Here is an 18,188-nt window from a genome sequence, read left to right as displayed (position 1 = left end):
GCGATCTCCCTGCCTAGTCAGGCTTCCCTGTGAGGCAGAACACTTTTCTTCCATTCACTAGGCAAGGCAACCAGCCGTAGAAGAGTTATTAAACAATTAAAAATGTGTTTTTATTGCTGGCACTAAATGTTGAAATGGAAATTGGTAGGGGAGAGATGGGGCAATCCTGACAAGCTGAAATTGCATCTGAGGTCAAAAGACCAGTATGTAATTTCTTAGAACTGTTTCTAAAACACCTCCCTATTTTCACTGTTTTCTCCAGGTTTGGTATTGGAGACAATATTACCTTGGTTCAATAGAATAGAAAAATTCAGTGCTCGCTTCGGCAGCACATATACTAAAACTGGAACGATACAGAGAAGATTAGCATGGCCCCTGCGCAAGGATGATACGCAAATTCGTGAAGCGTTCCATATTTTTTTTTAAAGCAATTATACTCCAATAAAGATGTTTAAAAAAAAAAAAAAGAAAAATTCAGAAGGCAATGCTTCATGTTTGTACATTTGGTGGCTTTGCTGTATATAGTTTATCTATTGATATAAAATCATTATAATTTGCAGTAGACACATGTCAGGTTAGGATGGAGAGAGTGGACAGGTCAGTGTTTTCAGGACTTACAGGCCCCCCATGTGCACTGGGATTGGGAGAGGGTGGACTTTGGCAAAGTGTTACTTAGGATGGTGTTGTATAATCCAAACTCACAAAAGTTAATCAGATATAGCTTTGAAGGCTTTGTCAACACAGTAAACAGGTCAGATATAAGGTCTTAGAACCTTTTTGTTATCAACTAGTCAGTTGGGGTCAGTAAACATTGACTGGTGACAAGGTATAGGAGCCAACTTGATTTAAAGGGGGTAATAATGCCTTAATTATAAAGTGCAAACCTAGCACTGCTCACGTCACCTAAAAACATGGGAGACCCGTCACACTGGGGATATCTGGCTAGATGGCCAAAGTAATGCCATAGCCACTGTAGTCATCTATATAAAAAAATTTATATTCAAAACCTCATTTGCATATGAGGTTAAAATTTAAAACTACAGAATTCATCTGGTAAATGCGTTTCAAAAGCAATATTGGAAAAATGGAAAATGAGGCAGAAAAATACTGGGAACGTAATTTAGAAACTAAAACACCATCACACAACTCTTTCTAGATTAAATAAGTCTGAGGTAGAGGTTATCCATATATACTCATTAATCAGGGGAAAAAATGTAAAGAAAAGATACATTCTGAAACACGGGTACTTGAGTGTCAGTCTACATTATGTCATTAGGAAAAAAACAACAATGAGAAGGTCTCTGATACTCCTTGGTGACAGGGATTGAGTCTTAGTCACCATTATACACCACATACCCTAAACATGACTCTTAATCAATGGATAAAAAGACAACATTCCTGGTTTATGTTTGCAATTCTTCTTCCCTTTCTGAATGACCTCAGCCTGTGAGGTGGGTAAATAATAAGGCTTTTAAGAACTTGGTAGGATATCCTACAAAACAGAGCAGTGGGGTCCTGGTTATTCTACAGAAATTGTAACTGTAAGACAACAGCTGGAAATACAAAGAAACTCAGGGCTTGGGAATACAGTTCGAGACATCAGCTCATTCTGCTTAGGCCTTGAATGCAAGTGTCAGAGGTACATGACAAGGTCTTAGGAAGGCACACGGGACCTGAGCCAGGAACTCTAAGGAACACTGAGGGCAACCAGCTGACGGGAAAGCTTACTGTGATACTTAGGGGAAATGCATTCTGACTTCCCTTCAGTTTGCATAAACCTTTTTGCCTTTTACAAGAAGGGTACCTTCCCATCTATGTTTGGGTAATATTTGAGAACATTTTTCTGAAAGGCAGGTGAATCCCCCATGACCTTCTGTCCTGTGGGTGGACTAACCCCACAACGGCAGGGCTTTCAAAGCCCCACACGGCTCCAGATGTTACACTGGCCAAATGTATTTAAGTACCTCTCTGCTCTCTTGGGTGACTGATCAGGTTGCTCAGCTGGATAATTGACAACTATTTGAAGGATTTGGGCCAGGTTTTACGCATAAGGTTTTCTTTAAACAAGACCCATTTAGACAAAATATTTCTCAGGAGAAATCCTGCTAACAGGGTTAATGAAGAAACATGTCCCAAAATACCCCAAATACCCAGGACCAAAGATAGAAAAAAACTCAGCTCAAGACTAAAAGAAGTGATTGTCTTGAGCAAGCCAAAAGTCAGTTTAAAACACAAACACTCCATTTACCCAAGTTGCTAAATACCCACTGGCTTTATTATTAAAGGACTGGTTTAGAATGGAGAAGTTGAAGCAAACTCTTCAAGCTGACATGCTCCTGGGCTACCCATCCTAGCCTAGACCCTTGTCACTTCGGGTCTAGATGATTTCAATAGCTTCCTATTATCGTTTAGTTTCTCCTCTTCCCAACCTGCTATGATCATTTTCCTAAACTATTGTTTTCAAAACCTTTAATGACTCCACTTTATCACAGGATTAAATCTACCCCCTCAGCCTGCCTTTTGAGGTACTCCACACTGTGATTTCCATTCTGTATTTCATACCATGAAATACAATGGTTTCACAGTATAGACAGACGGGCCTTAGGAATTTATAGCATAAACAAATATGTCCTTGTATCGCTGCTACAGAGCTGGGTAAGTATTTCTATTCAGTGCCAGTCAAATCATCCAGGTGAGGACATTTAAATGCCAAGTGCGCCTTTGTCTGCTCTAGGGTGTAGGGGCTGTAATATATTTTTCACTAAAAATAGATAGTGAGGCCTGAATTATGCAAGCCCCAATATACCAAACCTAGAGCTATTTTATTGCTCCTAATAGAGTAAAATTATTGATTAGAGTTGGTTGATTACTTTGGTTTGCCTCTGTAATACTTATTAAAATAGGACACAATACTTGTTATGCATTTAGGTAGAATATTTGAAAACTTGTCTTAAAAGAAACTTTATATAGTTGAGAAATATTCATTTCACATAACTAATATCCGATTTATAAACATTCTTATTAATTCATAAAAGCAGCTATTCAAGGACATTAGTTCCAGTTACTAATTTTTTGTAATCAGGCTTTACAATAATTTAGATAACTTTTATACTGAATTAGGTTAACTTCAGGGAGGTCTACCTGAAAACTGAGTCTAGGCAGCAAGAGTTAACCTTTTAGACTCATCCTGTCTGACATCACAGGGAGGCAGAAGCTGAAGTGCAGGGGAAGATGGACAAGAAGAGCTGGGAGGTGGGAGGAGACCTGAGCGGCTGCTGCTCTTACCTTCAGCAGCTTCATCAGCCCTTCCAGCTGGACCATCAGTTCCCGCCTGCTCTCCTGCAGTGCTGACATCCTCTGCTCCAGTTCATCTTTCCTCTGCCTGTCGGAGAGGAAAAGCTCATGAGAAATGAAGAGATGGAAGGGCAGTTAGATCACAAAAAGACACTGTAATTTAAAAATAGTAAAAATTGTAATGTGCTACTGAACAAATATAAAAAAAAAAAGAAAATGAAGATAAAATGATCCTCAAAGAAGAGTCGAAGGCCAGATTAAACGGGTTTTAGACCTGATTCTGCTACTTACCAGTGTATGAGATGCTGAGCAAATCATTTAAGTTCTGATACTGGATATATAAAATGGTGATAATATCTCTTTTGCCCACTTTTCTTTACTGCTGTGAGAATAGTATGTAAAAATGTTTTGGAGGGCTTCCCTGGTGGAGCAGTGGTTAAGAATCCACCTGCCAATGCAGGGCACATGGGTTCAAGCCCTGGTCCGGGAAGGTTCCACATGCCATGGAGCAACTAAGCCTGTGCGCCACAACTAATGAGCCTGAGCTCTAGAGCCTGCGAGCCACAACTACTGAGCCTGCGTGCTGCAACTACTGAAGCCTGCGCACCTAGAGCCCGTGCTCCACAACAAGAGAAGTCACCGCAATGAGAAGCCCGCGCACCACAACGAAGAGTAGCCCCCACTCGCCGGAACTAGAGAAAGCCCACGTGCAGCAACGAAGACGCAATGCAGCCAAAAATAAATAAATAAATTTATTTTTTAAAAAATGCTTTGGAAAGTATACATTGCCGTACAGTGAAAAAGTATTGTTAATATTATTAAAATGATTTTTAAAATTCTTTAGGAAGCCAAATGCCTCACTTATACATAAAACTAGTCCAAATTTAAATTAATAGTGGAAAAAAATGTATGAAAACTGCTCAGGGAAGACAGGGTTCAGGAGTCAGTGCTTCCAGAACCACACATCAGGTTCCAAAAGTATGACAGACATCAGGACGACTCTGTGTCTAAGAGAATTCTGAGGACAGATTTCTGTTTCCCTGAGGACACATTTCATGTCAACAAGTCTAGCTCAATCTGTCCAAAACCAAACTTGAGACTTTCCTCCCTAAATGGTTCTCTTCTCAATTTCCCTCTCTCTCCTACTTTTTCTTCTATCTGTCATGGCTGAAAAACTCAGTCCTCTTTGATACTTTCCTGTTCATTTCCTATATTCAATCAGTCACCCAATTCAGATGATTCTTGGAAATCACATGTCTATCTTTCTATTCCCACAGGTTAAATAAAAGATAGTATTAATTTTTTTTATTTTTTATTATTTTTTTTGCGGTATGCGGGCCTTTCACCGCTGTGGCCTCTCCCGTTGCGGAGCACAGGCTCCGGACACGCAGGTTCAGTGGCCATGGCTCATGGGCCCAGCTGCTCCACGGCACGTGGGATCTTCCCGGACCGAGGCACAAACCCATGTTCCCTGCATCGGCAGGCGGACTCTCAACCACTGCGCCACCAGGGAAGCCCGATAGTATTAATTTTAGTGACACCTATTTCCTTTGTTTTTCAACATGGTTGTTAGAAAATTTTTGGTACACATACGGCTTACATTATATTTCTATCAGAGAGTGCTGCTCCAGACCCTACCTACATTCCTATCCTTAGTTCCTTACCTCCCTTTCCCTTCCATGTCTGGACCTCCAGCCATGGCTCACTTTTCCCTAAGCAGACTGCATCATTTTACAAGTGAGTATTCCCCTACTCTCTTCCAAATGTTATTCACTCCTTAGTGTCCCTCCCAAACGTCACTCTTTCCAGGAAGCTATTCCTGATTACTTCAGTAGGTATAGGATCCTGCTTATTTAATCACATAGTAATTGGTGCTTCTCTGTGGCACTTAATATATTTTACCTTGTATTGCTGTCACTCCTACCATGATGCAGAATCCTTGAGGTCAGGGGATGACCTTACTCGCCTTTGCATATATTTAATGATTAAGAGAATATCACGCATCCAGTGTGGACTCAATTAACATCTAGTGAACTTAATGAAATCATTATTTGAGGCCCTCCAAGGATTTCCAATGACCTATCACTTAAGGCTCTCAGAATCGGGTCTCAATTATCCAACTAATTTTATCTCCCATCATTGCCACTCTAAAGATTAATTCACTGGATGACTGAAAACAAATTCTTAGCTCCAAGACTCCTTCTCCTGTCTGAAATGTGTCATACTTATTGGGGGATCTTGCTGAACCCCAACTCTGCTTCTAATCTTAAATGTTTTGTCCTACACGCCATTCAAACCACACCTACCTTTCATGGTCCAGCCCGAATTCCAGCACTTTCAAGCGTCAAATTGCTTCTAGCCTGGGTGTGTGTGTGTGTGTGTGTGTGCCTTTCCCTACTCACATTTCTTCTAATATCCATACTATTTATTAACATTGTACAATATTATTTAGCTGACTAGCAAATTATTTTAAGTTTTGTTTCCAAAACTAGATTATAAATTTTTAAGATACAATCATTGTCTTCTCGTCTTCATACTCCCTAAATTTCCAGTGCAGGTATAAACTCAATAAGGAGGAGTTGACTCATTCAACTTTCTAGAAAGCCTTTCTTCCCTGAACCCCCAAGCCTGGATGCAGTACTCTTTCTTTGTGCTGTGCATGATCAAATAATTATAATATGTGGCAACAATGAATGAACTACAGCTACATGCAACAACATGGAAGGCTCCTAAAGAGTAATATTAAGGGGGAAAAATGTCCCAGAAGACTGCATGGAATACCATTTCTATAAAGCTCAAAAAACAAAAAGCAAAATTAGACACTTTATCACGTGGGCATACACACATACTTGACAATACTGTTTTAAAAAGCAAGGGAATTGGGACTTCCCTGGTGGCACAGCGGTTAAGACTCCATGCTCCCAATGCAGGGGGCCTGGGTTCGATCCCTGGCCGGGGGACTAGATCCCACATGCGTGCCGCAGCTAAGACCCGGTGCAACCAAATAAATAAATAAGTAAATATTAAAAAAAAAAAAAAAAAGCAAGGGAATGATAAACCAAATTCCGGATAGAGGTTAGCTCTGTGGGGAAGGCAGAAGCAAGGAAGTGGAATAAGGGGGGCACTTTTACAGATGACATGGCTTTAGCAATATATGAATTCTCAAGTAGGATGTGAGTTCCTGGGTGTTCATTTTATCATTATGCTTCATATCTCACACATTTGTCATATATTATTATAATAACAAATATACCGTTAAAAATAATGAAGGGGGAAAAGACAGTCTTGGTGGTCAGGATTCATAACCACTAACCCTAAGGACGAAATTCTCTATCTTGTTTTATTATACTAGCTGGGTATTGGCAGTTCCTGGATTCATGTATATTCATCAAAACCAGAAGGATGTCAGAACCTACAAATGAATTTTGCCCTCTACGTGTCTTGTGATAAACAAAAGTTCGTATATTAATATAGATGAATATACCAACTTCTTTCATGGCTAGTAATTCTGAGAAATTATATTTTCTATTCCAAAACCCTAAGGAAACTCTCCTATGTTTTCTTCTAGAAGTTTTAACATTTTTGTCTCCATGTTTAATCCATCCGGTGGTGTTTTTGTATATAGTGTGAGGAAGAGAGCCAATATGTTTGTCCTTATGCATGACCAATTGATCTGGCAAACATTAAACAGTCACTCTTTCTTCAGTGGTATACAAGCTGCTTTTGAGATGAAATACTTTCTGATTTCTCAGGATTTAGACCCTCCTTGTATTTAGATTAAATTCCTGTTTCTTACTGCCTTATGTCACAGCGCCGGATTCAGCCCTTTGCCTACTAAATCTACAGTTTTTTCAGATCCCTCTAGCATAAAGAAGCCCTTTCAGCAATCCTAGTTCCAGCAATAGTTAAACTAAAGTATGACAGTTTTTTGCTTTTCTAGATACAAAATAGTCACTTGTGCCTGAGCTGAGGTGAGGAAAGAGAACAGCTGTATCTTACACTGATAGCTTAGAGTTATGCTCTACCTGAGTCAGCAGCTTTTGCTTTCCCATCCTCCCTAGTGTGACACCAACCATGCTGACATCTCAAATGTGTGACAGTGGACCCAGAGCAACCAAAATCTCAGCCCAGTTTCTAATCAATTTAGAAACTAAAATGAATTTTTAGGAGAATGGGAATCTCTGTATCTCTGATGATTTTCATCTGCGTGGTTTAAATTCTTGATGAGTTGACCTAAGCCGAAGGAAGAACTAAGAAAGGACATTCGGCTATGCAGAATCCCAGGTGACTGCACGTTATAAATCAACTGCAGAATGTCAAATGTTACAACCTAAACAGAAAGAACCCACTATTTGGAAATCTAGAGGTCTGGTGAGAATCAAGTCACTCACTTAGTTTCCATAACGTCTTCGCTTACAAAGAGTACACACACATCTTTCTAAGACCGATAGGAAATAAGACCCTAATAACTTTGCTCGGATCACGCTCACGTTATACTCTCCTGGAAGATGCCCTCATTCCCTCCAAAACAGCACCAAGTGGGAGCTGAAGTTGCTCTCTACCCCCATCCTGATCCTACGTTCTTAGTCTCTCGATCCTTGAGACAGTTTATACTTATGCTGAGGTAGAAGGTACCACAGCCACGGTGCGAGGGATTCCCACTTGGTTTCACATCTCAGAGGAGTTCCCGCAACGGAATCCTGCCCTGCCTATGAAGCGCGGAAGAACATACTCAAAGGACAGGGAGAGCGTTACTCCTGCCAGGAGTCTCTAAAGTCAGACTAATTTGCAAGATAAGAAGATTGAGTGCAGCACAATGGTCTCCCTAAAGCAATCACAAAAGTATAAACACTGCGCCTGGTGTTTACCTAGTTCTGAAATGAAGGCAGGAAATCTCACAGTGATTAATAAAGGGACTCAAACATCTGAAGCAGTAACAGAATGAGTGGAATGCTTTAGCTGTTTGTTCTAACATGACGAGTTAAACCGATAAACAGATTCTAACCCACTAGTTTGGTTCCCTGGGATATGAACTCCTACTGTAGCAGACTGTAACTTGGGGACAGTGGTGCAGCTTCCCCGCTTACCTCAGCAGCCGCAGCTCTGCCAGCAGTGTGGGGTTCTGCTGGGCCTTCTCCGGGGTGGGCTGGGAAGCCTGCTCATGCTCTAGACGGAGACGCTGAATCTCCTGCAGGATCTCTCTAGAGAGATGGATGAAAAAGAGATGGCCACGTGCGGCTTCACAGCTCGCTCCCTCTCTTTTCTTCCGTTAGAAGTTTTTATTCTAGTTGTGCTGCCTCTACCAATCTTGTTCCGATTGTTTCTGAATGACCAAGATGTGAAAATGGACACCGTCTTAAAATTGCCGCACTCGGTATTTCCTCGATGAAACAATGCTTTGTGGTAGAAAAAGTCCTACAAACCCTCTTCTCAAGAACTTGAAAAATTTCCACAGAAGAAAAAGGACAACTATCAATAGAAGAGTCTGTTCCTGTCTGGGGGGAACTTGCAACCTTCTAATGCAAGACTTGTGCTAACTCCCCTCGTCTTCCTCTGTCTCCCTTCTTCTCCTGAACCCCACTCCCACCCCGAGATCTGATGGTTGCCACTTCCTCCACTGTGCCTGTTACATTATGACCAATCTCCTTGTCCTGGTTTCTGCTTTTTCAGTGCATGATGGTGTGTTGTCTGGTCGCCAAGCCTGTAAATGGCTTTTTAGTGAGAGACCAGAAAGTCGCGTGCTGCATCGTGGGCCAGGACAAGATGACAAGACACAGCAAAGGCTCCTGGGAGTCGAGTGGAGAAAGGAATGGGAGGGGAACACACTGGTGGGTGAGAAAAAGAATCTACCTGAGAGCACCTGAGCGGGGTTTTGGACTACCAGAATGAACAGCATGCAGAGATATACAAATTAGTGTCCAGGGCATGTACTGGACTTGGGCTGGCCTATCTTCACTGAGGTGGGATCTTCCTTTGTGGTCAAAACCCACCTAGACTGCAAGGAAAATGAGAATCAGATACTCACGTGATAATCTTGGGCTTCAGAAACTGGCTCGACCTCTGCATTCTTACCTGTTTTTGTTTTCCAGTTCTGCAATAAGCTGTCTTTGTTGTTTGTTGGCATCAAAGTTAAAGCTCAAGTCGGCGGGAGGACGGGTCTACAGTGAGGAAGAAGAAAGGTTTTTTTTTTTTATTCAAATATATCCAGAGGCCCAGATGGACTGTTGATTTTTTTTAAAACAGATTTTTGAGGTATAATTTACATACCATAAAATCCACCCGTTTTAAGTGTACAATTCAATGAGTCTTCGTATATTTAAACAGTTATGCAAACCAATCACCACAGTCCAGTTTTAGAACATCTTTCATCACCACAGAAAGTTCCCTCATGCCAGTTTGTAGTCAACTTCCACTCCCATCCCCAACCACAGGCAACCAGTGATCTGCTTTCTGTCTACAGTTTTGCCTTTTCTAGAAACTTCATATAAATGGAATCATACAACATGCAGGCTTCCACTTAGCATGGTATTTCTGAGGTTCATCCATGTTGCTCTATGCATCAGGAGTTCCTTCCTTTTTATTGCTGAATAGTATTCCATTGTTTCCAGCTTTTGGTTATCACAAATGAAGCCGCTCTGAACTCTCATTTACAAATCTTTGTGTTGACACGTTTTCATCTGTCTTGGGTAAATCCCTAAGAGTGGAATTCCAGAGTTATATGGTTAACTCTGTATTTAACATTTTGAGAAAGTGTCCAACTGTTTTCCAAAGTGGCTGAACCATTTTACAGTCCCACCAACAATGAATGAGGGTTCCAATTTCTCCACATTCTCACCAATACGTGTCATTGTCTTTTTGGTTTTAACCATCCTAGTGGGCGTGAAGTACCTAATTGTGGGTTTTTTTAAAAATTGAGATATAATTTACATGCCTTAAAACCTACCCTTTTAAAGTATATAATTCAGTGGTTTTAAACTATATTTATGAGGTTGTGAGCCCATCATCGCTATCTACTTCCAGGACATTTTCATCACCCTGAAAAGAAACCCCCCGTCACTCCCCATTTCCCCTCCACCATCTTGTGACAACTTATCTAATTTCTTTATCTATGGATTTGCCTATTCTGGACAGTTCATACCAATGGAATCATGCAGTATGTGATCTTTTACGTATGGCTTCTTTGACTTGGCAAATGATTCCAAGGTTCATCCACGTTGTAGCATGTATCAGTACTTCATTTCTTTTTATAGATGAATAATAGTCCACCATATGGATATATCATATTTTGTTCATCCATTCAGCAGCTGAGGGACATTTGGGTTCCCATTTTGGCGGGCTATTTTGCATAATGCTGCTATGTGCATTTGCGGACAAGTTTCTGTGTAGAGACATGCTTTCATTTTTCTTGGGTATATATCTAACAGTGGAACTGCTGGGTCATATAGTAACTGCCTTTTGGGCAACTGCTAAACTGTTTTCCTACATGGCTGTAGCAGTTTACATTCCCACTAGTAATATATGAGGGGTCCATTTTTTCCACTTTCTTGCCAACAGTTGTTATAGTCCATTTTTTTGATCACAGTAATCCTAGTGAGTATAAAATGGTATCTTGTGATTTTGATTTGTATTCCCCTAATACGTTAAGCATACTTTCATGTGCTTATTGGCCATCTATATATCCTCTTTGGAGGAGTCATTATGGTTTTGATTTGTATATTCACTACTGGGTCTGACCCTTATACCTCCTTTAAGAATATGGAAGCCGGGCTTCCCTGGTGGCGCAGTGGTTGAGAGTCCACCTGCCGATGCAGGGGACATGGGTTTGTACCCCGGTCCGGGAAGATCCCACATGCCGCGGAGCGGCTGGGCCCGTGAGCCATGGCCGCTGAGCCTGCGTGTCCGGAGCCTGTGCTCCGCAACGGGAGAGGCCACAAATAGGAAAATGGATAACTAGGTGACATTTCCCTTTTATTGATTAACCAGAGTGGAAGCTCTTAATGAAGGCTCTGGTATAGTTACACTTCACTCCAGGTATTCTTGGTTCTTCCCAAAACATGATCTACAATGAAGCAGAAACCCTGTTTCCTGTCTAGAGTTTAAAGATGCAATAAGTAATTCTTTTCATGTGAAATTTCCTAAATAAACAGGGGCAAAATAGCATAGCAAATCTGGGTGGGAGCCTTTTATCAAATTACCAAGTAATTTCCTTCTTTAAAAGGAAAAAACCTGATCTTTCTTCCTCCAGAGAAGAGTAGACCAGCAGTCAACTGAGCAAGTTCTCTATATATTCTATTCAGTCTTGTGAGAGCCTGAGTTGAACCTCAGAAAAATGGCTTGCCTCAGAGTAAAACTGCTATGAATAATAGGTTTACAATTCCTGAAGACTAGAGTTAAAACTAATGGCTCCTTATGAGAGTGGGACCAGGGAAAATTATGGATGAGGAAATGAGCTCTGAAAGGAATTTGTTTCATATAATGACAAAAAACAAAAAACCCTACAGTATTTCACTGGAAATTTCTAAAGAATCCTTTTAGTTTTGAGTGTCTGACTGCAATGCTGAAGCATCTTTCAAAGAGGAAGTTAACATAGGAATCAAGAATTATTATCAATAGTGATTCCTAACCAGGAAAGATTCTTTGGCACCAAGAAGCATTGTTACTCAAATACAAAGAAGTAGGGGCGGAAAAAGATTCAAACCCTTAGACAGCAGTCCCACCTGGAGCAGCCTGCACCCTAGCTCCTCCACCTGGACGTAACAGCAGGGAGCTCCCAGTGGACAGTTGAATGATGGCTTATTTCACCCAGACAAATGTCAAACACAGTTGAATGTACACTAAATAACAGAGAAATGTAGGATTTTATTTATTGACTATCTTAGACACCACAGTACTCCTTTAAAAAAAAAAGGCCAGGTATCCCTTCCTAAAATGCCCCCAGGACACTGAAGGGAAAAAGAGGGAACAGTTTATAAAGACATAGATTACTTTAGCCAAAAGATCCCTAAAGATGATTTCTTTCAAAAATTAGATAGTTCATTCATTCATTTATCCAACAAATATTTCCTGAGCACTTAGTATCTGTTAGATACTATTCCAGAAACTAGGGATGCATTAGTGAATAAAATACAGCCTCTACCCTCATGTAGCTTACATTATATTGGGAGAGAATGATAAATAAATAAATAAATAAATGTAGATGATATATATATATGGTGTCAGTAGTGATCAATTTGATGAAGAAATATAGGGTTATGACACAGAATAAATTGAGACAGAAGATTTTTTCAATGAGATAGTTATGAAAGACTCAATGAACTTAGGAAGCAAACCAGGTGAAGGTCTGGGGGTTGGGAGGGTCGGGCTTGCTGGGCAGAAAGAAGGGCAAAGGCCTACAAGTGCTCCAGGTTGGTGTGTTCTGGTCAGTACTGATGGAGTGGTGCAGCTATGAGGCAGGGATAGGTGATAAACTGGGAGGGCCCAGATCATGAAGGACCTTTTCATCATGCAGTGGAGTTTCCATTCCATTCCAAATGTGGTGTGAAGCCACTGTAGGATTCTGAACAGGGAAACATGGAATCAATTCCAAATAACATATGTACATACTCTGCCCTCAAGGAGGTGGAGCCTAACTCCCTGTTCCTTAAGCGTGGCCTGTCCATAGTGACTTCCTTCCAAAAAGGACAGAGTGGAAAGGGGACAAAAGAGTAACTTTATGTCGGAGACACCTGACAAAAGCTTCCTCAGCCAAGTGATCAAGGTCAACATCAACAGTGATAAGTTACATTGATACCATATATGTATGATGTGATGTGAGGAAAATAGCACTTATCTCTTCCTCCCCAAAACCCATAATCCCAGTCTAATCATGAGAAAAACAGACAAATCCCCATTAAGGGACATTCCTCAAAACTGTCAAGGTCATCAAAAATAAGGAAAGTCAGTAATAAGCTATAATGGAAAATAATCCTATATATCATATAGGATTATCATATATATTATCATATAGGATATAACTATATATATAGCTGAATCACTTTGCTGTACACCTGAAACTAATGCAATATTGTAAATCAACTATGTTTCAATAAATAAAAAACAAACAAAAAAACCCAAGGAAAGTCAGAGAAGCTGTCACAGACCAGAGGAGCCTAAGGAGATATGACAATTAAATGTAATGTGGTATCTCGGATGGAACCCCAGAACAGAGAAAAGACATTAGGTAAAAACTAACAAAATCTGAGTAAAGCATGGACTTTAGTTAATAATAATGTATTGATATTGGCTCATTAATTGCAACAAACATGCTATACTAAGGTAAAATGTTAATAATAGGGGAAACGGAATATGGGTTATATGGAAACTCTCTGTACTAGCTTCATAGTTTTTCTGTAAATCTAAAATTGTTCTATAATGAAGCTTACTAAAAACAAACACTGCTTTGGCTACTAAGTGGAGGATTTACTGTAGTGGGATAAGAATGGAAGTAGGTGGACCACTTAAGAATCCAAGCGTTTGCTACTTAGTCGCATGTAAACCTTGAGTTACTTTATTTTACTATATACCTTTATTTTCTCGTCTGTAAAATGGGAATATTTATGGAAAGAGATGTGAAGAGGATCCCTTCCTCTGTTACACTAGTATTCTCTTAGGTTTAGGTAATCTCACAGAGCTCCATCATCTTTAATGAGATAGAGACACATCTGAAAAACACAGGATAAGGAACAAGACCCCACTGAGCAAAACTGGGCAAATATAAAACCAAGGAAAGCCAACATAGTCAGCAAACTGTAATCTGCTGGTATGCATTTCTGGAGCCTCCAAAAGAGAGACTGGAAGTTTCCCATCTGGATGAACTTGGCAGGATGAGTTCCACAGAGATGTGCCTGATATCAACCAGACTTTCACTGCATCCCAAGGGCAGCCTTCCCATCATCTCAACCTCGCTTAGACTAACTGGAGGGCTATGGATTATTAATACCTCTCTCTCTCTCTCAAAAACCCAGTAATGTTTTTTAGGAGAGTGGTTCCCAAGCTAGCTGTAAATCAAAAGACTGAAAGCTTTTTTTTTTTTTTTTAAACTAAAATCAATGGACCCTACTAAACCCAGAGATTCTGATTCAGTAGGTCTAAGGCAAGGCCAAGAATCTACATATATTTTAAGTGTTGCACAAAAGATTAGAATATGTAGCCAGGTTTGACAATGACTATTTTATAGGGGTTTTAAGTCATTAAATGTGTGCAAAAGACCACATGAAAATACTCTTGATCTTTAATTCTAAGAAGCCGTAAGGACATTTCTGGAATGGTGCATGGGTGGAGCAGCTGACACGATGATGAGGCTGTGAAGTCCGGGACTGGGCTATGTGAAAAAAAAATCTCAAAAACGTGTAAATGTAGGTAGCATGACAATGGACAATGGTTTCCCTTTCCTTTCACCTTTCTTCCAAGTTTTCCAAAATGAGTTTTTAATATTTTCATAAAGAAAAAAAAATTTTTTTAATAAACAAAACCCACCTGACTACATCTAATGCTAGTGATGTTTGTGATGAAATTTAAGATTTGCTGTTATTACCATGATTTGCCACACACTGTATTTTTGTTGTTGTTGTTGTTGTTTTTTGCGGTACGCGGGCCTCTCACCGTCGTGGCCTCCCCCACTGCGGAGCACAGGCTCCGGACGTGCAGGCTCAGCGGCCATGGCTCACGGGCCTAGCCGCTCCGTGGCATGTGGGATCTTCCCGGGCCAGGGCACGAACCCATGTCCCCTGCAATTGGCAAGTGGACTCTCAACCACTGCGCCACCAGGGAAGCCAGTTGTTGTTTTAAAATGGAATTTAGGCACTTCAGGAAAACAAATTAGCTCTCCTGGCTCATCTAAGCAACCTACAATTTTTCTATCTGAGGGTCAGCCTGAAGAGGTTTCAGTGGCCATGTCTGCCACCTGGGGAGATGTGAGGGTCTGACGCTGGAGCATTTCACAGGGTGTAATGCCGGCTGCTAAAATGATTTAATGGTCTTTCTTGTAGAAGGTTTTAGAAAAAAAAAAAAAATCAATACAAAGCCTATCTGGCAGGCTATAAATAAATTCTTTTGAGCACTACACCCACTTTATGCAAAGCACTTGTATCAGTGAGAGATTAGCAGATTAGAAGCCTTCTGTTTAATAGAAATCTAGTTAAGAAGAATCCTTCCTGAGAGACCCAATATTTATAAGATAACTACGCTTAGGAAAATAAGATGAAAGGGGCCATATCAGTATTTAGTCTCAAGACCATTCTAACAATTATTTTCACATGAATTAGAGAACTGGCATCAGAAACTATCAGGTGTAAACAGATTTATCTTGTTTGCAGTAAAGGAGTACTAGGATCTACTTTTCAGGGTCAAACGGCTTTGGAGCTTTTACTTAGAAATTTTAAAAAGTACTAAGTAAAGTCAACAAGACTATATAATGGTGTTACATGTACTTAATTTTAAAAATCCACCACAATGCTATTCCATTTCAAAAAATTTAATTAATGTTATTTATAAATTTTAATTTCTAAAATAACAAACATTTGTGACTGATTGAGGGCATGTATAGGGTTTAACTAATTAAATAAAACTAGTCTTTTTCCCAGACATTTTTTCCCCCTATTCTGTTCCATTTCACTAACCTTTAGAGTTGGAATGTTAGAGTCAGATGTATGCCTTAGTATTAGATTCTCAAGGAAAAGATTTTGAAGACTAGACAAACCCAAAGGAATAAATTACGTTTTGAGAGAGAAACAAAGCAAAACTCTATTGGCAGCTTTCATAACTCTCTTTCCCTGTGAAGAAGTAAACATAAATTAGTACACATTTCTAAAACTAACACTGTAGAATATTGTCCTGCGAGATCTTGGCCTGCCTGTCCTGTCTAATTTCACTCCAGAACAATACTGGACCTAATGGTTTGTGATTCTTATAACCTCTCTAAGAAATCTTTGCCTGCCCCAAGATCATAAAGATATTTTTCTGTTTTCTTTTAATAGCTTTATGGTTTTAGCTTTTACATTTAAAGTTTATGATATATATCAAATTGGTTTCTATGTATGGTGTGAGGTAGGGGTAGAGGTTCTTTATTTTCATACAAACAGTTGTTCTTTCTTTTCATACAGATAAATAGTTGTTCCAGCAGCATTTGTTAAAAAGATTTTCCTTTCCCAATTGAATTGCTTTTGTGCCTTGTTGAAAGTCACTTGACCTTATATGTGTGCATATATTTTATGGATGATTTGCCTATCCTTTTGCCAATACCATACTTTCCTGATTACTGTGCCTTTAGAGTAAGTCTTTTTTTTAAAAAAAATATTTATTTGGCTGCGCCGGGTCTTAGTTGTGGCACGTGGGATCTTTAGTTGTGGCGTGTGGGCTCTTCTAGCAGGCTCTTAGTTACAGTATGTGGGATCTAGTTCCCTGACCAGGGATCAAACCCCGGGCCCCTTGCATTGGGAGTGTGGAGTCTTAACTATTGGACCACCAGGGAAGTCCCTAGAGTAAGACTTGATGTCAAGTAGGGTTGAATCCTCCAACTTTGCTCTTTTCCAAAACTGTTTTGGTTTTCTAAATATATTTGAAAATCAGTTGGCATTTTGATTGGTACTGAATTTATAGACCAATTAGGGAAAATGTACCATTTTACTAATACTGAACCTTTTGAATATGGCTATATCTCTCCATTTATTAGGTTTTCTTTAATTTCTCTTAGCAATATTTTATAGTTTTCAGTCTTGAACATCTTTCATTAAATTTATCCATAAGTATTTGATGGTTTTTAATGTTACAGTAAATGTTATTTTTCCTAAATTTAATTCTTAATTGTTCACTGCTAGTAGATAGAAATACAATCAATTTTTATATACTGACTTTGTATGCTGCAACACTGCTATAAAGTCATGTATCTGTTCTAGTAGTGTTCTTGTAGGACTTTCCTTAGGACTTCCTATATAGAATCAGGTCATCTGCAAATAATGACAGTTTCACATCTTCCTTTACAATATTTATGTCCCTTTTTTCTTGTCATGCTGCACTGACTGGGACCCCCAGAACAATTTTGAATAGAGGTGGTGGAAGTAGACATCTATGACTTGTTTGCAATATTAGGGGAAAGTATTCCAAAATTTAACCTTTAAGTGTCATATAAGCTATAGGGTTTTTGTAGGTGTTCTTTACCAGGTTAAAGGAGTTTCTTCTACTCCTATGGTATTGAGAAGTTTTATCAAAAATGGGCATTGTATTTTGACAAACTTTTTCTGCATCTATTGAAATATTATAATTTTCTTCTTTAAATTGCTAATATGGTGAATTACATAGGCTGATTTTCATGTGTTAAATAAATTTGCATTCCTAGGATAAACCTCACTTGATCATGGAGTATTATCCTTTTTACATATTGCTGGATTCAATTTGCTAATATTTTGTTAAGGATTTTTGCATCTGTGTTCATGATAGAACTTGGCCATCAACTTTCTTCTCTTGTAATGCCCTTGTATTATTTTGGTATCAGGTTATAGTGGCCTGATAAAATGACTTCTTTCTCTATTTTCTGAAAGTTTGTGCCAGATTGTTATGATTGTTATTTCTTCCTTAAACATACGACAGTATTCAACAATTAAGCCATCTGAGCTTAGAATTTTTATTTATTTATTTATTCATTTATGGCTGCGTTGGGTCTTCGTTGTTGCACACGGGCTTTCTCTAGTTGCGGTGAGCGGGGGCTACTCTTCATTGCAGTGCACAGGCTTCTCATCGCGGAGGCTTCTCTTGTTGCAGAGAACGGGCTCTAGGCATGCAGGCTTCAGTAGTTGTGGCACACGGGCTCAGTAACTGTGGCTTGCAGGCTTTAGAGTGCAGGCTCAGTAGCTGTGGCACAC

The 18,188-nt window shown here is 39.6% G+C and overlaps 1 protein-coding gene and 1 non-coding gene across 9 annotated transcripts in view; one reads left to right on the top strand and one right to left on the bottom strand.

Moving 5' to 3' along the window:
* The window catches only part of DTNB (dystrobrevin beta), a 243,097-nt gene that overhangs the window by 33,621 nt on the left and 191,288 nt on the right, over positions 1–18,188 (bottom strand). For 6 of the 8 annotated variants that reach the window (XM_029232736.1, XM_029232737.1, XM_029232738.1 and 3 more), the window contains 3 exons: positions 9,367–9,452; positions 8,382–8,495; positions 3,286–3,382 (listed from right to left, as the gene is read on the bottom strand). In XM_029232736.1, the coding sequence (XP_029088569.1) occupies positions 3,286–3,382; positions 8,382–8,495; positions 9,367–9,452 (297 nt within the window). Of the gene's footprint in view, positions 1–3,285; positions 3,383–8,381; positions 8,618–9,366; positions 9,453–18,188 lie in introns of those variants that run through there. The other 2 variants (XR_003795006.1, XR_003795007.1) reach the window with 2 other exon arrangements.
* On the top strand, positions 314–420 carry LOC114901158. Its single transcript, XR_003795040.1, has one exon. It is a non-coding gene; the product is annotated as a U6 spliceosomal RNA (small nuclear RNA).

Source organism: Monodon monoceros, unplaced genomic scaffold (assembly GCF_005190385.1).
Source record: "Monodon monoceros isolate NGI ecotype Baffin Bay Population unplaced genomic scaffold, NGI_Narwhal_1 Super_Scaffold_19, whole genome shotgun sequence".
Taxonomy (NCBI): Eukaryota; Metazoa; Chordata; class Mammalia; order Artiodactyla; family Monodontidae; genus Monodon; species Monodon monoceros.
The sequence above is the reverse complement of the archived record's forward strand: the minus strand, read 5'-3'. Positions and strand labels throughout refer to the sequence as shown.